We start from the raw sequence: 23,242 nt of genomic DNA on the forward strand, positions 1-23,242 counted from the left end.
AAACCCAGCAAACAAATGTTGTACAAAACACCCCAATATTCCAAAGATTGGGTCCTAAAACAGAATCCAAAAGTGATCCCGGTCCACCTAGGCAGGCAAGGGAGCCTAGGTAAGAGCCAGAGTGGACACAACTAAACAAGACCCGGGAAGAGATACTGAAGAAGATCAAGGGAAAACCATTCTACTATCCTCCAAAGCCAATGCAGACTCCCCCAGAGAGCAGGCCTTACAACAGGCAGTGCGACTACCATGAAACCCATGGACACAAGACTGAAAATTGTCTCTCTTTAAAATACTTCATTGAAGACCAAGTCAAAAAAGGCAACCTGAATCAATACATCTCAAGGGAAAAAAATCAGAGAGAGAAAAGGCAAAGAAAAGGTAAGAATGTGGTAAACGTGGTCCTTGGAGGTTCACACTCTCTCCCTAGGAGCCCGGGCTCAGGAGATGAGGTATTCTCCATTCAATCCTACCCGGAGATGATGATCTCATTCAGCAGCAAGGATTATGAAGGAGTCAACCCGAATCACAATGAAGCCTTGGTTGTAACACTTGATATCTTTGACAACGAAGTAAGAAGGATGTTGATCGATAACGGATCCTCAGTAAACATACTCTTCAAGCATACTGTGGACATGATGAAGCTTGGGAGCGTACGCTCCAATGAATGCCAAGAGGACCCTCTGTATGGGTTCGGGAACAACTTGGTCCCGATCCAGGGAACTTTATACTTGCCAGTCGTATTCGGATCGGGCTCAAACCAAGTTACCCATGTGATAAAGTTCTACGTGATCAATACTCCTTCATCCTATAACGGCATAATCGGACGCTCGTCCTTGACCAGGATCCAAACAATCACCTCCATATCACATTTGAAAATCAAATTCCCAACTCCAACCGGGGTAGGAGAAATCAAGTGAGACTATGAGGTAGCTGAAAGATGTTATAGCCAGGCTCTGGTAATGGCTGAAACCCACCAAGACAACAAGAGAAAGGCCGTGGTACTCCGGAAACAACAAAGTATTAAGAAACATCGCCCCCACTCAAGGGACGATGCGAGGAAAGAAGTTCAGGTCATAGAGTCCCTCTCAAATCCGAAAGCAACCAAACCAAGCTCCGAAGAGCAAAAAAGCAACCAAGTCACAGAAAGGATTGAATTGAGCCTAGGCCTTGGCCAAACCAACCCTACCGTGCAAGCAACCAACCCAGAAAAAATTGGAGAAAGAAACAATAAAGAGATGACAGCCCAGGCTCAGAGTTATATGAAAAAGAACACAGAGGCTCGGATCCAGAAGATGGTATCAAATACGGATCAATCCAAGATAGAGGTCGCTGTTGAAATAGAAACAATTCTGATCAGTATAAGCGATCCTTCCAAAAAGATAAAGATAGGATCCGGGCTCGAGGCTAATTTCAGAAAAGACCTGGTATCGCTACTCCAAGGGTACTCTGATATATTCGCTTGGACCCCGAAAGAAATGCCCGGGTTGGATGAATCCATAGCGATGCATAGTTTGGACGTCAACCCAGAGAGGAAGCCAGTCAAGCAAAAGAGAAGAAATTTTGCCCCAGAAAGGCAGAAAGCAATCGATGAAGAAATTGAGAAACTACTGAAAGCTGGAATAATATGCGAAGTTAAGTACCCGGAATGGCTGGCAAATGTAGTGATGTTGAAAAAAGCAAACGGAACATGGAGAATGTGTATCGATTACACAGACCTGAACAGCGCATGCCCCAAAGACCCCTACCCCTTGCCAAACATTGATCAATTGATCGATGCCACTTCTGGGCACGTGATGCTAAGTTTCATGGACGCCTACTCAGGGTACAAACAGATCAAGATGAATCCCAGAGACATTCTAAAGACAGCCTCCATCCCCCACAGGGCGGTCTATGCCTATGTAATGCTGCCGTTCGGATTGACTAATGCGGGAACAACATATCAAAGGGCAATGAATAAAATCTTCAAGGAACAGATTGGAAGGAACCTGGAATCCTATATGGACGAAATGATTGCAAAATCCACAAGCGTCCCCGGGCACATAGGAGACCTGAGAGAATGCTTCGACAACTTGAGAAAATACTCACTCAGGCTCAATCCAGAAAAATGCACATTTGGAGTAGGGGCAGGAAAATTCCTTGGATTTATGATAAGCAACCGAGGAACTGAAGCCAACCCAGAAAAGATAAAGGCAATCCAAGAGATGAAGGCCCCCAGAACACAAAAAGATGTGCAGAAGCTAGCAGGATCACTAGCAGCACTCAGAAGATTCATCTCCAAGCTAGCTGAGAGATGCCTACCCTTTTTTGACCTGTTAAAAGGAGCAACCAACAAGAAAGAAGTTAATTGGATCCCGGAATGTCAAAGCACATTTGAAGAAATCAAAAGGTACCTTTCTCAACCCCCTGTGTTAACAAAAGCTCAACCCGGGGAACCCCTATCCCTTTACCTGTCAGCAGGGGCCCTGGCAGTTGGAGCAGCCTTGATCAGGGAAGAGAATGGCAAACATCAACCAGTTTATTATGTGAGCCAAGTGCTAAAAGATGCAGAGACCCGGTACCCGAGGCTAGAAAAGTTTGCTTTTGCCTTAGTCACAGCATCCAGGAAACTCAGACACTACTTCCAGGGAAGGGAGATACGAGTCATAATAAATCAACCATTAAGGAAGATAATACACAAGCCAGATGTCTCAGGGAGGTTGGTAAATTGGGCAGTTGAGCTAAGTCAGTTCAATCGAAGTTTCATTCCTAGAACAACAATCAAAGCCCAGGCTCTAGCTGATTTCATCATAGAATGCAATTTCCCAGAAGAAGAGCCCGTGCCCATGTGCATTGACCCTGAGAGAAACACAGAACAAGAAACAGAAGCCTGGGCCCTCAAAGTTGATGGTTCTTCAACAAACGAAAGATCAGGAGCCAGGCTCATCCTAAAAAGCCCAGAAGGATTCACAATCCAAACAGCAATCTCCTTTGGCTTCTCAGCGACAAACAACCAGGCAGAGTACGAGGCCTTGATCGCAGGATTGAAGCTAGCAAGAACACTCAGGATCCAGAATCTCAAAATCTACAGCGACTCCCAGATCGTCGTAAAGCAAACAAATGGCGAGTACATAGCCAAGGATCCAGTTCTAACCAAGTACCAAGCTCTGGTCCAAAGCTACCTCGCCTTGATACCAAAAATACAAGTCATCCAAATCTGCAGAGAGGAAAATTCAGAAGCTGATACACTATCTAAGCTTGTTCAAAATTTATCAGATTTGGATTGCTCCGTCTACTTCGAAGAATTGCAGAAACCGAGCACAGAGTCTGAAGAAGTCATGGAAATAGACAACAGTCCGAATTGGATGACTCCATTCATTAACTACTTGGAGAAGGGAGAGCTCCCGGAGGATAAAGGGAAGGCACAAAGGTTAAAGGCAAAAGCTTCAAAATTCTTCATGGAAGAGGGAATACTCTATCGACGGACCTTCTCCTCCCTAATCTTCAAGTGCATAGGCCCAGGAGAGGCACAGTACTGCCTCATGGAAGTTCACGAAGGAATCTGCAGGGACCACATGTCCGCAAAAGCACTAGCTCACAAAATCATAAGGCAGGGGTACTACTGGCCTACTATCCACCAGGATTCAACAGACTTTGTGAAAAAATGCAAGGAATGCCAACTCTTCAGCAATGTGACACGGATGAGCCCAGTCCTACCTTCTTCAGTCTTGTCACCAATCTCATTTGCCGTATGGGGCATCGATATCATGGGACCCTTTCCCAGGGCCAGAGGAGACCTCAGGTACTTACTAGTCTCAATTGATTATATGACAAAATGGGTAGAGGCAAAGGCAATGAGAACAATAAACCAACAAGACTGCATCAAGTTAATGGATAACATTCTGATGAGGTTCGGGATCCCGAGAGTACTAGTCTCAGATAATGGTCTGCAATTCGTTGGTTCAGAATTCAAATCCTACCTTCAAGAATGGGGTATCCGACACAAGAAGTCATCTGTAGCCTACCCTCAAGGGAATGGCCAAGTTGAAGTAACAAATAGAATACTTCTCAGGGGGATAGAGAAGAGACTCAAGAAAAGCAAAACCAAATGGCTAGAAGAATTGCCTAATGTACTTTGGGCATACAGAACAAGCCCCAAAACAAGCACAGGAGAAGCCCCCTTCAAGCTGGCTTATGGAACTGAAGCCATGCTACCAATTGAAGTAGGATCCCCCTCCCATCGAGCAATCAACTTTGATGAGATAGCAAATGAGGAGGGGCTCAGAACGAATATTGAGCTAATTGATGAAGTCCGAGACCAGGCAGTGGCAAGAATGGAAAAGTATAAGCAGAAAACAAGAGAGCACTTCAACAAGAAGTCCCGGGTCAAAAACTTTCAAGTTGGAGACCTGGTCCTTCGAGACACGGAAGCTTCAGACCCCACCAACACTGGAAAGCTAATGCCAAAGTGGGAAGGCCCATACAAAGTCAAGGAAGTTCTAAGGCCAGGAACATACAAGCTCATGAACATGGATGAGTCTGAAGTACCAAATACATGGCATGGACTCAGGCTCAGAAAGTTTTACCAGTAGAAAAAGCAACCAAAAGCAACCAGAACTCGTAGCCTATGACAAGCAACCAATCCATGATCCTATATTTTGTATGAAAAAATTTGCAAATCAATGAAAAGAATTTTCCTTTCTTAGAAAGTTATTACTTTTAAATTACCAGTTATGGAAGCAAAAAACAACCCGGGTACGTTCTCATACCTGGGTTAGAAGCAAAAAACAAAAGCAACCACTATTTGCTTAGAAAAATTCTAAGTGGAGCAATCACCAATCCGGGTTAGACATACCCGGATTGAAAGGGTTAGACATACCCGGATTGAAAGTAAATTTAAAAGCAAAAAACAACCCGGATTAACATTCAAATCCGGGTTACAAACAACCATTATGTACTTACATTTTCTAAGTATATAAAGCAAAAAAGCAAACATCAACCCGGGTGGGTCTTATACCCGGATTGAAAGCAAATTTAAAAGCAAAAAACAACCCGAATTAGCATTCAAATCCGGGTTGCAAACAACCATTATGTACTTACATTTTCTAAGTATATAAAGCAAAAAAGCAAACATCAACCCGGGTGGCTCTTATACCTGGATTGAAAGCAAATTTAAAAGCAAAAAACAACCCGGATTAGCATTCAAATCCGGGTTGCAAACAACCATTATGTACTTACATTTTCCAAGTACATAAAGCAAAAAAGCAAACATCAACCCAGGTGGGTTTATACCCGGATTGAAAGCAAATTTAAAAGCAAAAAATAACCCGGATTAGCATTCAAATCCAGGTTACAAACAACCACTATGTACATACATTTTCCAAGTACACAAAGCAAAAAAGTAAACATCAACCCGGACACGGTTCCATACCCGGACCAACCCTGATATGAACCCAATCCGGATTAGGGGCCATAACCAGGATCCGGATTGCTAAAAAAAATAGATTAAAGAAAAGCAAATATTTCCTACAATGTAAGAAGACTTTAAAACACAATCCGGAACAAATCCAAATATTACAAATAGTCCAAATCAAATTACGACAATGAGAAATCCTAGAAAATAAAATTACATGGGCTGGGCCCGAGAAGCTTTGCAAAGCTGGTCCGGATCTAGAGGAAGCTGGGACTCGGACCATCATAGGGTTCCGGTTCCCCTTGACCCTGCTCAACTGCAGCCTTTGCAGCAAGGAACTCCTGGATGAAGCTCTCCCAGGAAGCCAATGGGTCAGTCTTGATGTGGCGCTCAGCAACGACCCAGGACCTGCGCACCTCGGGAACCCCGGCCTGAGCGACCTCGAAGTCATAAACATCGCTAGCCTTGAACTCAGTAATAATAGCCTCCTTGTTCAGATTTTCTTTAGCAGCAAGCTCGGCCTTGAGCCTCTCCACTTCCTTGACCAACCCCTCAGTCTGGGTCTCGGAATCCTTCAGCTTCTCATTCAACCCGGCCTCCACCACACGGAACCCCTCCCGGGCCTCCTCCAGCTCTCCCCTCAGGGAATCGGAAAGCATCTTCTCGGCTTTAGTCCGGTTGTTGGCCTCCTTGAGCTCAGTGAAAGCAACATCGAAGCAAATGGATATTACACTCCCAAGCTGAGAAACAAAAAAAACATACTTATGAGCAAAGCACAAAATGAATTAGGGGGCATAACCCGGAACTAAGAGCATAAAAATTCAGAAATCACTTGCCCCCATTGACCTGTGACCCTCTTCAAGGCAGCAGCCATGTTGTAGCCCTCAACCTCCTCCCAATCTTCTTCGGAGGGGATACTGGACATGAACCCGGCCAGGTCAATAAGACTCTTTGTCCCTATCCGGATAGGAGCCCCATCCGGTCCCTTCCCTTCTGAATCACATATGACCCGGTCAGCAACAACAGCTTTTTCGCGGGGAGGCTTTCCCGGGGCGAACTTCCTCTTCTTCGAAGGAGGTTCCTCATCAGAGATTTCCTGGACGATGGAAAATCCTCTCATGCGGCTCGGGCCACCTCCAAGCGATGTCAGGAGTCAACTGAAAAGCAGCCCGGATTGCCTTGTCCATATCACCCGGATCAGCTTCGGCACAAAAATCCTTCAGCTGGTAATGGTCCCTGCTGATCCCAAACGAAGCAAAAGCTGCCTCCAGGCCGCCTTGATCATAAACGCCCGGGTGGCCATCCTCGTGCTTCTCATATCTGACCCGGGTATAGTAAATGCTATCTTCAAACCCGAGCGGCTTCCTAACGAAGTGATATTTAATATCGGACCAACGGCCGTCCGGAGTGAAAATAACAGAGTTCTCTGGGAGCCTCTTGAACCGGAAGCTCGTAATCGTTCCCACAGACCCAGACCCCTTTCTCACCATCTCGCCCTGGATCTGTTCTCTACCAGACGAATCCGGATCACTCTCTTCGTCAGAAAAGTTGGGATAGCAATTATATACTTTCCTAGCTCGCTCCTTGGTCCGGACCATATACCTATTAAAATGAAGGTCAGTTAGCCTGGGCCCTACAGATTTTATTTGTCTTACTAAGTGGTCCGGATCAGGTACGTTATGTTAATTTTATCATAACCTAATGATCCGGACCACCAATGCAAGTCCAACCCGGAAAAACATCAACGATCCGGATCATGTTAACTACAATCCACAAAAGCAAACCACCATGGACCCGGATCTTGATGGCAAATACCCAGATCCGGATCCATAGCAACAAAAAACTTAAAACAAAACCCATATACCCGAATCCCAACGGCAAACACCCATGCCCGGATCAAAAGCGACCAAAAACAGCTTAAAAAACCCAATTCATACAATTCTACCCAAAAACCTCCCCCCGATCCGGATCCTATACCATCGACCCAGATCCAAACAAAAACCCTAACCCACAAACAGTTATTTTGAGAATCAAAAGGAAAAACATGCCACTTTTCATATATACATACACATATTTCCACCAAGAACACGAAGAACAGACCTAAAACCCCCAGAAAAATCAAACACACAAACCCAATTTTTCGTGCAAAAAACATAGCAAAGTGCCCAAAACCTACAGATCTAAAAATACAAAGCCACAAATAATCATATTCGCCACAAAAACAGGAACAAAAGGCACATTTCCACCATTAATCCGCGGATAGAAAAGCGAACTCGAAGCATGCAAGAACTTAAAGGAAAAATGCAATAAATCGAAAAGAAAAACACAAGGAAGCTTACAAATTGCAGACGAACGGGGCAACAGCGGATCAGCGGTGGAAGAAAGAAGCCAACAACGCAAACCTTCGAAGAAAATTGAGAAAAGAGAAAGAAGAGACTGTTGGTTTCTTTTTGCTGTGAATGAGGAAGAAAAGAAAGGAGGCCGAGGGTTTTTATAGGGGGAGTAGGGGCACAACCTCCCACGCCACGTGGCACCCTGGGATTGGGCGAAAAGGGAGTTACAGAAAGAGAAATAAAAACAAATATATACATTTACATATATACAAATACGCATCACATTTAAAACCCATAATCATTATGGGCCGAGTTTTTAGGAAATAACTGCCTAAAAATTCAAATTCGTGGGAGGGAAAAACGGAAAGGCGTTACAAATTAAAAACTCTTCAAATTCCACTGCCAACGATCCGGACCCAAGGCCATGATCCGGACCCTTGACAACCGGCTACAGATTCGGAGCAACTATTCTACCTTAATCCGGATTGGTATACATTACACCAGATCCGGATTGGGGGGCAACCAGGAGCAGAATTTTTTCTGAAGCAACCATTCTACCTTAATCCGGATTGGTATCCATTACACAAGATCCGGATTGGGGGGCAACCAGGAGCAGAAATTTTTCTGAAGCAACTATTTTACCTTAATCCGGTTTGGCATCTACCACAACAGATCCGGATTGGGGGGCAACCAGGAGCAGAAATTTTTCTGAAGCAACTATTCTACCTTAATCCGGATTGGTATCCATTACACCACATCCGGATTGGGGGGCAACCAGGAGCAGAAATTTTTCTGAAGCAACTATTCTACCTTAATCCAGATTGGTATCCATTACACCAGATCCGGATTGGGGGGCAACCAGGAGCATAAATTTTTTACTAAGCCAAATATGCAACCCTACTCTACTCCCTCATCCAGAAAATCTGCATAAGGGAGTGGGGGGCAAATGATAGGGTATGAGAGACCCGGGTAGGCGTCAACCTGGACTAAAGGGAGGCAGGCTCAACTGACCTGCTAAGACCCCCCTCTCCCAGGCCAATCAAGCATAAGAGCCCAGGCTCGGGTCTATCCTATTTCCCGGATCCAAATCCGCCTGCATACCCGGATTCGGATCGGGGCCAAAACCGCAGTGAGGGACATCCCAACACATGCACATCCCACAACCCGCCAAGCAAAGGTACGTGGGCACGTGACTATGACAGCTATCAACAACCAGCATACCAGACAAGCACGGCGCGTGTCAGAGGCCGTTAGGACACTCTGGAGGTGGTCCTCCCCTGGACACGTGTAAGCAATCCACCCAAGTCAGGCGTCCTCTGGTCCCAAGATCCAACGGCCCAGATTTAGAGGTAACTACCCCTAAACCCTACCTTGGGGCTATATATACCCCCAAGACTGAAGGGTTTAGGGGTTGGAAAATATTCACTCTTGCACACTCACGCTCTCTCATACACATAAATACACAGCAGCCTTTACATTGCTTACATAAACCTTCTTCTTCTCCAAGGCCTGCTCTTATTCTTACGCCGGAGGCGCCGTGGGAGCCAAATCCCCCTTCCGGTGTTGTTTTGCAGGCGCCCAATCTACAGTTACACCTCTCCCACGCACAGAAGGTCCAAGAACACTGTCGGACGGAGCCGCCCGCTCACCGGAGTTATCATATACTATATATGTCACTTTTGTATATTAGGTTGTTCCAAAGTAGATCTTCTACGAACCTTAATAAGTTAATATGAGTGTTACTCACTCCTCACCTCCTCGTTTATTTACATTTGATTTGTGCATCAGAGATTAAAAGTGGAGTAAAGGAAGAAATGGAACTTATGAATTTTTAAATGTCTAGAATATAATTAACTTTTATATTAAAGAACTTTACCATTCTTGAAAATATTTGAAATGAAAAGTATAAAGAAAGAAAATATAGGGATATAAAATTAATTTTCAAAATAATTATAAAATGACACTTATCATATTTTTATTAATTAAATATAAATGAATTATCTTCCGTTAGTATCAATTAAATCATTTTATCCTACCATATTAACCCTACCAGGTTTTTTTAGTACATCTACCATTACTCATGAAAAGAATGGTTGGGACAAAGTATAAACTCACTTGCTTAAAAGATTTTGAAGAAATGGGGTTAGTTTAACACAATGTTAAATGTTATACAAACTATTTTTTACTGTTGATCTGTCATTGAATATATCGTAATTACAAATGTTGTATTTACCCCATGCAACAGGTACAGCATAATTGTTATCGATCTTTATTCAGGTAAGCACAAGATCAGATCAGACGGTGAGAATTAGCATCATTTTTAGCAATCAAATAAGCAAGCAGTAAGATTCTGAGGACAAAGAGACACATGTATGTATGTCTTTGATGGTACTTTTGTCTCACATGGGATAAGTACCATGTGGACTTGAGTAACGTGTAGTCTTTAAATAATAATACCATCATATAAATATTTAAATATATAGTGGCAATGCTTTGATTGGAGAGAGTTGGATACACTTGAATCTGTACGTGTCAACCAACATTTCCACTTTGAACAAACTTTCTTTCCCTTTTCCTCTTTCAAATCCCACAAATCATATTTCTGATCATCATTTGGAGGTTCACCCTTTGACTTGTTTTTCAATTGGTAAGAATCACTTTTTCAATCATTTTTCTTTATTTTTTGTTAAGTGTATTTCAGTTGCAGAGATTTGAATGATAGCATACTTGATTGTACTTTGATTTTGTGTCTTTTTATTATTCCAAGTTGCATATTTTTTAGTGTTATTAAGGAAGATTAATATTGAAGGGAAAAAACTTCAATTTTTTCTTGTTTTGCATAAAAATGATTATGGTTGCCTTAAGTTCATGAGACCCAGATTGTATGTGCAAGAAAGACTCCACCTTTTGAAGGGTTTCTTGTGATTCATGAGGGATCTAGATTTCATGTGCAAGAAAGACTCCATCTTTCACCTTGTTTGTTTGATTCATGGATAAAGATTATTAATTTCTCCTCCTATGTCATTTCTTGACAAACTAGTTGGGAGTAGGATCTAGATATTCTGGGTTAAGTTCTTTTTCGACAACTGGAAGAATTTGTAAATTGGAGAAAATTGATTTCCCTTGGACCTTAAAATCTTGTTTATAGATGTTTAGATCAATATCTCTCAAGATGATTTGTTGTCCAACACCGGATCTGACAACTCAGTTCTTTTTGCCTATAACTAGATTTCTTAGTGCTAAATCCTTGTGTATATATAAATAAATTTTCTCAGCATTGTCCGCGCATCCAAGTTTGTGATCTGTTTATGTTGGTTTACTTTGTGTTTCTTTTAGCACCTATCCAGATCAAAGAGATCATTAACTGTCAGCCTTTTGTGCCAAGCCGATTGCTTGAAGCAGCTGAGTGGGACAAGTAGTTTGTTTTGGACGTTTGAGGGATCACTTGATGGAAGAGATCTATCTGGCTAGGGATGTTACGCTCAGCATAAGTAGTTCGATTTGTGATGACTCTGGGATCTCAAGCAATGCGGACATCACCGAAGTGCAGATACTGAATGAATCAGTAAGCTTGTTACAGGATCCTGTCTCAGTGCTGCCTGCTGAATCTTTTTCTGATAGGGAGAGAAGTTTTAATAGTCTAAAGAAAACCTTGTCGGGAAAAGTAGAAAGTGAAAATATATTTAGTGTATCAGAGACAGTATTAAATGGAGATAGCGGCTGGGTTCCTACTGACACAATGATTCAGCAGAACATGGACACTTTTGTAGATGATGGCAGTGGAATTAAAAGTAAGCAATTGCTAGCTCTGAATGCCAATGCAGGAATGAGTCTGCCTATTGCTGTGAAAATTGAGGAGATCGATGATGGTCAGATTGTTGCTAAAGTTATTAGCTTGGAGAAGCAAAGTATGGAGGGGAAGATGTCAGGTAGTCCAGATGATGCTAGTTCTAAAGTTTTCACTCTAAAAACATCCGTAATTTCTCTTCAGTTGCCCAAAGAAATGATTAATGCGTCCGCGAGTGATGTTGTACAAATGGATTATGTTCCCCTATGGGGTTCTTTCTCTATATGCGGTAAAAGGCCAGAGATGGAAGATACTGTATCAACTGTGCCTCAGTTTCTGAAAATTCCTACTAAAATGTTACTTGGTGATCATGTAATGACTGGGATGAGTCAAAATATCTGTCCCATGGCAACAATTCATTTTTTTGGGGTGTATGATGGTCATGGAGGTTCTCAGGTATGTCTGAAATTTCATTTGAGACATTGATGTCTTTAAAAAAAGTTTATTTCTTTCTGACAAGGAACTCGTTTTAAAGAAATCATGAATTATCTACAATGTAGTAGTAATAAATGTATCATCATCTTTTCCAAGATCATTAACTTATCTGCCATAAAAGGGCCAAGCCATAACAAATGCGAAGCTATACGTTATTCGAAATTTCCTTTTTCGTGTCACACCATATTTGAGAACCTCAATCACAAGTATTTCATCGAACAGTCCCTCGCTGTGCAGGTCGCAAACTACTGCCGTGACCGTGTCCATATCGCCCTGAAAGAGAAGTTAAAAGTTGTTGGGGATAATGAAAATGAAGTAAAAATGACAGACAATCAACAACTTCAGTGGGAAGAAATTTTCACCAGCTGCTTTCAAAAGATTGATGATGAAGTTGGAGGAAAAGTATCAAATACTGAACTTGGAGAAAGTTCTGATACTTCTAGTGGTCATATAGAACCTGTTGCCCCAGAAACTGTTGGATCCACTGCTGTGGTTGCAATATTATGTTCATCCCATATCATAGTTGCAAATTGTGGAGATTCAAGGGCAGTCCTTTATCGTGGCAAAGAAGCCAGGGCTTTGTCGATTGACCATAAAGTAAGGCGTATATTCATTTCATTAATTTTTGCTGTAGGGATTGAACCTGTTTCTGGAAAACAAGTTTCTAACTCTTTTCATGTCAATCATTATTAAGCCAAACCGAGAAGATGAATATGCGAGGATTGAAGCATCTGGGGGAAAGGTCATACAGTGGAATGGACACCGTGTTTTTGGTGTACTTGCAATGTCAAGATCTATCGGTAAGTTTCCTTTCTATGGTTGCTTTAGCCATTGTGGTGATTTCAGTAGAAGTTGTCAATTTGCCAACATAAACTAAAATTGGTCAGATTACAATACCCTTCTTTTATATAGAAAGTTTATCTGTTCCCTTCTTTTCATTGAATTACTCTCAAATATGACTCCATTGTTCCACCGGAATACTCACATTTTGACTCCCTTTTTTACAAGTATATTGACAACATTTAATTAAAAGAAAAACATACTGATGGCATTTAACTGCAAAAATGGATGTTACCCTTGATTATAGTTATCCAAGTATTTTTATTGTATACAGTTGTTAACAACATTGTCACGGATATTGTTTCCAGAAAGGCAAATGTTGTATAAAACTTAAAGATAAATTTACTGTGTTGTGGAAAAACTACCGCGGGAATGCTGACAAGTGTGTGGTAAATAAATTCTTTAAATTTGAATTTGAAGGTCAAAAATGCTAGCTTTGGGTTTTTTCTGGAATCAAGTTGAAGGAGGTTGTGATATTTATGTTAAAAAAAATTAATATCAATATTTCCTGTTAGCCGTGAAAGCAAGTTTTAGCAAAACTTTCAAATTGTAGCTTTTCACGACTTTCCCGACCTATGAGAAATGCAATGGTAGTGTTAACAAACACTGCTTCCGATCGGATTACTGCTTCTGCAGTTTGGAAAAAGCAAAGCCAAACAAGAACTTAAAAGTCAAAATGAGATTCTTGTTAAACAAAATGATTAGGCTGACACCAATGGCCTCCTCCTAGACCTAAAGAAGCTTAATCAGACAACTCAAAGCAGACTGATTGGAAAGTAGCTTTAAGAAAGAGTATGCTTAGTCTCTGTAAGTTGAACTCCAACAGAAATATGGTGATACCTGACTGGGATAGTTGGAGTTTGAGGTTCAATGCGTTTGATTATAAAGTATTTCTAAAACATATATTGTTATAGTATATATAGTTCAACGTTGCTAACAAAAATGGGAGGTAACCAGAGGTGCAGGTTAGCAGGTGACACATTGAAGTAATTATAATGAACTTTTAACGATACATTGCATAATTGGCTGAAGCCAATAAATCTATGATGAATAGGCAAGTCAGCAATTTGTCATATTTACAACGTTCTCTACTCTAGTTCATCATACACGCAATAAATAGTCTTAATTTAACTCTACTCTGGTAAACTGAACGTATCTACTGTGCATCTTTCTCATCCTTGAAAATAAATCTTTAAAAATGCTTAATACATAGACTAAAAACTATGTTTCTCAGGTGATAGATATTTGAAACCGTGGATTATACCTCAACCAGAAGTTATGATTGTACCACGAGCTAGAGATGATGAGTGCCTTGTATTAGCCAGCGACGGTCTGTGGGATGTCATGACAAATGAAGAAGTGTGTGAAGTGGCTAGAAGACGTATCTTGCTTTGGCATAAAAAGAACGGGCCAGTTACAGGTTTAGATAGAGGTCAAGGAGCTGATCCTGCTGCTAATGCAGCAGCAGAATACCTCACAATGCTTGCTCTTCAGAAGGGAAGCAAGGACAACATTTCGGTGATAGTGGTGGACTTAAAAGCTCAAAGGAAGTTTAAGAACAAATCATAATTAATACCAATAATGTGTTTTCAACACAATATGAAGTAGCTCCAATAATTATATAAGTTTGGTCCATTCATTTTTTATATGGGCTTACTGTGTGTATCAGAGCAGTCATTACTAGGTAGCTTGATTAGTCGATATGCCAAGACAGTATATTTTTTATTAATGAATTTTATCATTCACCATACTGATTTAGAAGACGGGAGTGTTTGTAGTCTGTGTAGAATGTTTGGTGTACATTTTATTTCAATATGGATCAGTAATACCCACATTGTTTAGCTAAATATAGTAAAAAAGTTATACTTGACTGGATTAGACTGGAAGCTATTTCTTATGGTGAGAGCATCATTCATGCGGAGGCTAGCTCCTCTACAAGCTCTTCAAGAGATTCTTCTTGCTATATCTTCTCAATTAATTTTGCTTTGATTCAAATTTGCTCAATGCTTTGTTTCAACTTCATTGCAAATGAAGAATTTGTGCAGTTTGCAAAGAATGCTTACACCATCTGATTTTTCATAGTTGAGAACTATAAGAAGAGATATTTTAAGAGCCCATTTTGATTGTCTCGACAGACCGGCATGTTATACAATACTGCCAATTCGATTGTATATCGTGCCGGTCTTTCAAGAAAATCACGATGAAGCAGATGAGCTCTTAAAGAGATATTTAGCATATGAAACTTCATCCATATGAATATCGGATCTGTATTAAATTTAGTAGTATATGATCATGATATGAACAAGAATAAACACTGTGAACAAGTGAAACAGTAATCGCTGTAACAAGTTAAATCACACGTGCCTTTAAAGCATGTTAAATCTCAACAGGGGAAACATATTTGTGCACACCTACGGTTTTGGATTGTCATGTTCATCTCAACGTGGGAAACATATTTGCGCACACCCACGGATTCGAATTGTGTCACTACCAAATTCTTTTTCACTCCTCCATCCTCATAGGTCCTGAATGATGATAGTCAATATAGATGTAGCCATATAGGCTGTCCACAAAATCCTTTTAATTTATAATGAGCTTTGTTTTTAGAGTTTTCATGTACTGGTAATATAATGCGAAGGCACACAATTTAAAAAGTAACGTAATGACAGAAGATGTTGGCACAATATATTATCATGATAGATAAGAGTTTAGATGTGTTCCTTTGCCTTTCTCATCTTTCTGTATGTTACATATTTCTCAGCAAATCAGACATAGGTTTTGTTTGCAAGGCAAGGACAACCTAATCTTATTGATAAGAAACTTAACAGTATTATGCCTCAATAAATACAATCTTCGTAACAAAATCAGCAAATGAAAAAACAAAGAAACAGGTAACAAGATAACCTCTGTCGAAACCCTTCACAAGTTCATCTAATATTCCCCAAAAGCTAATGCTCAGAATCCCTGCCCCCAAAGAAAGAGCCTCCTCAAATACCAGCACAAGTATCTCATCCTCACCATCCACTACAATATCACAAGGCACATGCTTCTGTTACAATTTTACATTAACACGTGACAATCAACTGATATAATTACGCGATGATTAACTCAGCCATGCATATATATACATACATATTTTGCTAAATGGAACTTCATGGTTGATCAAGCCAAGCGAGTAGCATCAAGTAGAGAGAGGTGGATTTAAAAATGCCGGTAATTAGAAACTAAAAGATCCAGGTTTAAAGTGAGATCATGGAGTTTTGGGACTACCCAATTAGGAAGCCTATGTTACCCTTTCAACTGCTTTATATGTACTCCATGATCACTCAAATTATTAGAGCCTTTGTTTGATGACAATTTCTAACCAATGCGCCTGCCATGGGACATGAACCTTGCAAGCGACAATGACATAATTTCAGTCTTCATTTCTTTGTTCTTGCAACTTTTATGTTAAAAAATTGATTTGTATTGTAATTGAAGCATGACACCCAGAGGTAAACAAACAAAGTAGCAACAGAAGAGGTATCATAGAATCATTTCCCATTCAACATTTAGCAGTGCAAAAAACAAGGTGGAGAACACATCCTAAAAAAACACAGAACTGAAAGTTTGCAAGGGGGGGTAATTAGACTCTGATTTTTGTTGTCAAATTCAAATGATTTCTCTTACAAAGACAACACGCGTTGTCTAGATTATTCCTGAGTCTATAAAACAACTCCTGATCCGCGAAAACAATGTAACAAAACAAAATCCAATACAACTCTTAACACATTTGGAGTCTTGCTACCCAAAAACTACAACTAAACAAGACACGAGATAACATAAAGAGTACAAGAACCCACGATGCTCGTAAAAAATCTACTGTATAATTCAAACTTTGGAGTCTTTGCTTAACAAGTACTTCTTCAATACATCCATAACTGATCCGAAATCAGCTTTGACGTTCACAGGCGGATTAGAATATCGACAAGCCATATCAGGTATTGCTTTAGAGTGATAATCAATCTTAGATTGTGTAAACTTCAATCCATGAGCGGTGCTAACCACCACAGTCCTCTCCGTTGGCTTAATAACTCCACTGTTCCTGAGTTTGATCAATGCAGTTAATGCAACCCCAGTATGGGGGCATATAAACATCCCAGTAGAATCTGCTTGAGCCATAGCATCCATCAACTCCTCCTCCGTAGCTTCCTCAACAATTCCATTCGACTTTTTAAGAGCATAAACAGCTCTATCAATAGAAACCGGATCTCCAATCTGAATGGCAGACGCAAAAGTAGTTTTAGCTTTCACAGCATTAAAATCTTTCCAATCAGACTTAAAATGTAGATACAACGGATTAGCATTCGCAGCTTGAGCACAAACAAGCCTGGGAATCCGATCAACTAACCCCAACTCCTTACACATATGAAACCCTTTATAAAAGGCATAAATATTCCCCAAATTCCCTCCGGGAACAATCACCCAATCCGGCACCTGCCAATCAAACTGCTGCAAAATCTCAATCGCTGCAGTCTTCTGTCCTTCCAATCTCAAACTATTCAACGAATTCGCCAAATAAATGGGTAACTCGGCCGTAACCTCCCTAATCAACTGCATACACCCATCAAAATCCGTATCAAGACTCAACACAAACGCCCCATTGGCAATAGGCTGAACCAACTGCGCAATACTAATCCTATTAGCAGGCAAAAACACAATCGACGGAATCCCAGCAGCAGCACAATAAGCAGACAATGCAGCTGAAGTATCACCAGTCGAAGCACACCCAACTCCCACAACAGGCCTATTCATTTTGCGTAATCGATTAACCTGACTAACCAGCACAGTCATCCCCAAATCCTTAAAACTCCCCGTATGACTAATCCCGCAATGCTTAACCCACAAATCATTCATTCCTAAGAACTGTTTCCCATACCTCTCCGCCCAAAACAAATTAGAATTCCCCTCGAAAGCACTAACGATATCATCGCTATCGATTTCGGGTAAAACCCACTCCTTTTTAGACCAAACACCACTTCCATAAGGCCAATTAGTCTTACCCACACGAGAATCAAACAAGTTCTTCCAATACTGGCCATCGAATTTACGCAAAGCTTCCATATCGTGTTCGACATCGAGAAGGCCACCGGAGCGGCTTCGATAGACAATCTCGTCGAGAGAGTAGGATTCAGTGGAAGATGGGTCGGCGTTAAAAGGGACGTACTTGGCGGAGAAGCCTTGGTTGGTGGTGGGGCGGCGGTGGGCTTCTTGGCGGATATTTTCGTCGGCGTGGCGGCGGTGTTTTGGGGGAGTGGTGTCGGTGGAGGAGGATTTGATGGGGAAATGGATAGTGGTTCTGGGGTTGTGAGTGGCGATGGAGTGGTGGGGGTGGTGGTGGAGGGGGAGAGTGGGGTAACGGAGGAGTGAAGAAGCCGCCATTGGAAATTAGTAGAGGCGAGAGAGAGAGATAGAGAGAGATCTGGTGGGGAGGTGCCAAAGAGAGACCGAGGAACAGAGAGAGAGAGAGATATGAGGGGTGTTACTTTTGAGAAGGGGAGACTAGAGAGGCGTTGGATGGATCGGGTTCGGAGCTGACGTTCTTAAATCAAATTGGCCCCCTAACCCTAATTTGGGTAATTTTAATATTTTTCTCTCGTCATTTAGAAGGCCGTGATACGTATCTTTTAGATCAATTCTTACTTTACTCAAGTCCCACATGCATCTCTCGCTCGTTATTTTGTCTTCCACTAAAACTAGATCCGCCAATTTTGAACACGACACGACTTATACGACACAAAACGATACGAAAATTTAGTGTTTGTGTTTGCATTTTAAGTACACAACACGAAAGTACACGAACACGAAAGTACACGGTCGAGATTTAGTGTCAGTTTTGTTCTTAACCTTCGAGTACACGACACGACACAAAGTATACGACATAAATAAATATTATCATTAAATTTTAATATTTTTTATAAATATATATAGAATTGCAATAAATGTATGCATATTTATTTTTAAAATATTATATGATTTCATTATATTGTCTAGAATTGAGATCTAAATATATATTTTTCATATATTTTATAATTTTTTTACCTAAAAATATAATATTTTAATTAATATTAATATTAAATTTAATATATATTAATATTCAATTAACACGACATACACGACACGAAATGACACGAAACGAAAGTACATGAACACGAATGTACACGAACGCTAAACATGTCGGTTTTGTGTTTGACATTTAAGTACACGAAACATGAAAATACACGACACGAACGAATTGCCAGGTCTAACTAAAACCAACTCCAGCAATTGTCATACCTATTAAATATACAAAATATTTATTTAATTTCACATTTTTGTTTCAAACTTACCCTCCATGACTTATATCTTATTACTTTTTCTAAAATATTCATTTTATTTCAAATTTTTGTTTCAAACTTACCCTCCATCACTTATATCTTATTACTTTTTCTAAAATCGGGGATGATGACATATTACTACACGCCTACAGATGAGTATACCTTTACGATCCTTCCTCTTTCATTTGCAATAGTGTTGCCTTTAAATGAATAGAAAGCCGAAGGGCTTACACCCCCGAGGGCACCACCATGTCCTCGGAAGTCGTAGGACCAACCTCCGTAAGCATAGCGTACAGATACTGTTGGCTTCGTCGTGATCTTATCCCCTATCCATTTCATTTACACGTGTTGTTCACCCATACATCATGTCATTCTTCTTCCTCCTCTTGCATTCCACGTGTCCCGTTATCCCCCTTCTCTACCCTCCACGTGTCCTACTAGCCCAGAACAGTCACCTAACTACTAACATAGGGGACAACTGGATAGTAGGGAGTAATAAAAGGAAAAAAAAGAAAGAGAAAGGTAGACACAACAAGACAACTAAAACAGAAGAATACAATTCTACAGACCAAAACCAAAACCCACAATCATAGCCATCAGTTTGGCGTTGCTGCCGGGGATCTGACAAAAAATACTAACCAACACACCACAACGACACCCTTTTTCTCATTCCAAACACAAAAAAAAAATGAGTAACAAACCAGATAACGAATCCCACACCTATGGGAATTCCTCCGAAACACCTAACAATTCTCCTACGCACAGTATGTTGTCCAACTTAAGAGCCCAACAGAACAATATGCAACAACAGATGGATTATTTGACGGCCCAAATGGCTGCAAATCAACAGGGAGCCTATCACCCCCATTACCCTGAAACATTATCAGGATCTCATACTGGACATTCCTCACGATTTCCCTCTCCTGAATGTTCTCAACCAAACTCACAAGACGAGTATTCCTAAGACTCTTATCCTAGCTGTAACACCCTTCGATATGGAGAGCGTCATCCTCGTAGAGTCCGAAGGACTTTATCCTCCGAATCATCAGGTAACGGCGCTTCACATGAAGAAGAAGGGTCCCGATATAGACTGCCTACCCCTTCCTGAAGGGTAAGAAGGTCCCCTTATCAGCCAAAGAGGGTCCATCGAGCCGCAACCCCTATGGAAAGACAGGAAGATATGATGTCCCGTCTAGCAAGACTGGAGGGTTTATACCCAGGGGTTGCTGTCAATATGACCATAAGAAGGTCACCCTTCATTGAAGCCCTGGAAGCTACTCCCGTCAATCTTAGAGTAAAAATCACCGGCTTGGAATCATTTAACGGTACTTCTGACCCAAATGATCATTTGAGTTATTATGAAAATTTAATAATATGTCATAGGTACAATGATATCACCAAATGCCGATTGTTTATCTCAACATTCAAAGCCTACGCCAGGACATGGTTCTCAAGTCTGTCCCCAGGTCCATTATCTCCTGGGAAGAATTCAAAGTATTGTTCTTATCGAAGTTCTGTGTCAACCCCCCTCACGTAGTTCATACTATATCTTTGGAGAATATAAAGCAGGAACAGGGTGAAACCCTACGGGATTACATTGAAAAATTCAAAACTGCGGCTTCGAAAGTTAAAGAATTAAAGCAGACAAGTGTCGTAGATTCCTTTATTCGTAACATGAACTACCAGGAGTGTCGGGATTGTTGTAAGGAGTTGTGCAACCGGGAGCCTATGAATCTTTTCGAAGCTTACACTATAGCCTCAGCCTACATAGCCACTGATGAAAGAATCCACGCTTATTATCCTTCGGCTCGAGGAGAATCTTCCTTGTCTGGCCGAAGGGCTATGCAAGTAGATGGGATGGACGATTTCCGTGGTAGAGGACAGAGGAACTACCCTACAGATCAAAGGGCCCCTCACGGGCAAATCCGAGAGGAACCAAATTTTACTCCATTAACCCATACCCCATCATATGTGCTTCAGCAAATAAGAACGAAAGAGTTCTTTCAACCACCCAACCCCATGATAACGCCCATAGAGAAAAGAGACCGAACACGTTTTTGCGATTATCACGCTGGAATAAGACACAATACGGATGAATGCACTTCTTTAAGTACTTTCTAGAAAGACTGGTAAAGAGGATGCTCCTGAATGATTATCTACCCCCTCGGGATCGGCAACATCCTTAACATCCGGAAGCTCCTACGAGAATTGTTCCTCCTAGACATGCGATCGATATGATTGTAGGAAGAAATATAACACATCATGAAGTCATGCAATTAGATAACCTTCTTCAGGCCTTTCGCCTCACTGGTACTTCCATCTCTTTTTCTAATGCAGATTACCCTGTTGGAAATGTTTGCCAGAATGGCCCGCTCACTATCACTCTCGATATGGCCAATCAGGATGTCAGGAAAATTCTGATAGATAACGACTCTTCTGTAGACATTATCTTCAGATATGCTCTAAGAAGGATGATCTTTAGTACTCCTTTGGAGGAGATGAAATTCGAAGATGTGCAAGGGCCTGTCTACAGGGTTTTGGAACCATGCCGTGCCAATTCAAGGTGCCATCGATATTCCCACCACCTTCGGCACTTCTCCACAAGAGGTAACATCTATGGTCAAGTACTATATTATCGATATGGTCTCTCCATATAATGCCATTATCGGTCAGCCCACCCTATTTTTCCTGGGAGCCATTATATCTCCCCCCACATGAAAGTGAAATTCCCTACTTCTATGGGGTCTGGAAAATTATTAACTGATCTCATCACCTCCCAGTATTGCTACTCCACTTTCTTGAGCTTGGCTCAAACCCAACCAAAAAAGAGGAAACCTTACAGAGAATCGGAAGAAGAAATCTCTTCCAAAGCATCTAAGATTCCGAAAGCTGCAACATCACAAATATTTATGATAGAAAGCTTTTTCTCATATTCAGAATCTTCCATGACAAAGGATGAGTTGCACCATATGCCAAAAGTTGAACCTGGGGAGCCTGTAGAAAGTATCGAGCTAATAGAAGCGGATCCCACACGATATATTTCTATAGGCTCATATCTCCAAGATTCCCTAAAGCAAGAACTCATTCAGCTTCTCCGGGAATTTTCAGACATCTTTTCCTGAAAACCTGAAGACATGTCTGGTCTTGATGAATCCATCGTTGTCCACAGGCTCCATGTCGATCCCAGTAAAACAGTAGTAAAGCATAAGAGAATGAACTTTGCGCTCGAAAGACAACAAGACATAGATGAAGAAATCAACAAACTCTCAAAAGCCAATTTCATCTACGAAAAATAGTTTCCCGATGGACATCTAATGTCGTGTTAGTTAAGAAAGCTAGCGGGAAATGGCCGGTCTGCATTGATTACACAAACCTAAATAAATCTACCCCCAAAGATTATTATCCCCTCCCCTCCATTGATCAACTTATGGATGCAACCGCAGGAAATGTTCTCTTCAGTTTCTTAGATGCTTTTTCAGGATATAATCAGATTAAGTTAGCTCTGGAAGACCAAGCCAAGATCACCTTCATCAATCACCGAGCTGTGTACGCCTATCGAATCCTTCATATGGGACTAATGAATGTCGGAGCCACATATCAACGAACCATAAATAAGATATTCTCCAACCAGATTGGAAGGAATTTGGAAGTATATGAAGACGACATGATCCTCAAGTCCAAAATTAAAAAAGATTACTTGCGTGACCTAAGAGAAACCTTCTCGACCATCTGAAGTCATGGCATTCGATTAAATCCCTCTAAGTGCACATTCAGAGTATCCAGTGGAAAATTCTTAGGTCACGTGATCATTGGCGTTGTATAAATGTGAATCCTAAAAAAGTTAGAGCTATATTAGAAATGCATCCACCAACAACTCTTAGGCATATTAAGTCCTTAAATGGGTGTTTGACATTCCTACGAAGATTCATCTCCAAATTAGCCGAGAAAAGCATTCCCTTCTTTGATGCCTTGAAAGGGATAAACAAGTCAAAGGACGTGCAGTGGAATCCTTCTTGTCAAGAGGATTTTGACTCTTTAA

The 23,242-nt window shown here is 41.0% G+C and overlaps 3 protein-coding genes across 3 annotated transcripts; 2 read left to right on the forward strand and 1 right to left on the reverse strand.

The window, feature by feature from the left end:
• The first annotated feature begins 10,206 nt into the window (after positions 1-10,206).
• LOC141665851 (protein phosphatase 2C 50-like) lies at positions 10,207-14,610 on the forward strand. The gene is made up of 5 exons (XM_074471837.1): positions 10,207-10,372; positions 11,062-11,968; positions 12,245-12,604; positions 12,702-12,807; positions 14,082-14,610. The coding sequence occupies exons 2-5, from the start codon at positions 11,174-11,176 to the stop codon at positions 14,414-14,416; spliced, it is 1,596 nt and encodes a 531-aa protein (XP_074327938.1). The 5' UTR covers positions 10,207-10,372; positions 11,062-11,173; the 3' UTR covers positions 14,417-14,610.
• Positions 14,611-16,469: 1,859 nt separating this feature from the next.
• LOC141666588 (threonine synthase, chloroplastic-like) lies at positions 16,470-18,455 on the reverse strand. Its single transcript, XM_074472663.1, has one exon. The coding sequence runs from the start codon at positions 18,266-18,268 to the stop codon at positions 16,718-16,720; it is 1,551 nt and encodes a 516-aa protein (XP_074328764.1). The 5' UTR covers positions 18,269-18,455; the 3' UTR covers positions 16,470-16,717.
• A 2,149-nt stretch (positions 18,456-20,604) lies between these two features.
• Positions 20,605-21,324, forward strand: LOC141665205 (uncharacterized). The gene has a single exon (XM_074471185.1). The coding sequence runs from the start codon at positions 20,605-20,607 to the stop codon at positions 21,322-21,324; it is 720 nt and encodes a 239-aa protein (XP_074327286.1).
• The last annotated feature ends 1,918 nt before the right edge of the window (positions 21,325-23,242 follow it).

The sequence above is a fragment of the Apium graveolens genome, chromosome 6 (genome assembly GCF_009905375.1).
Source record: "Apium graveolens cultivar Ventura chromosome 6, ASM990537v1, whole genome shotgun sequence".
Lineage (NCBI taxonomy): Eukaryota > Viridiplantae > Streptophyta > Magnoliopsida > Apiales > Apiaceae > Apium > Apium graveolens.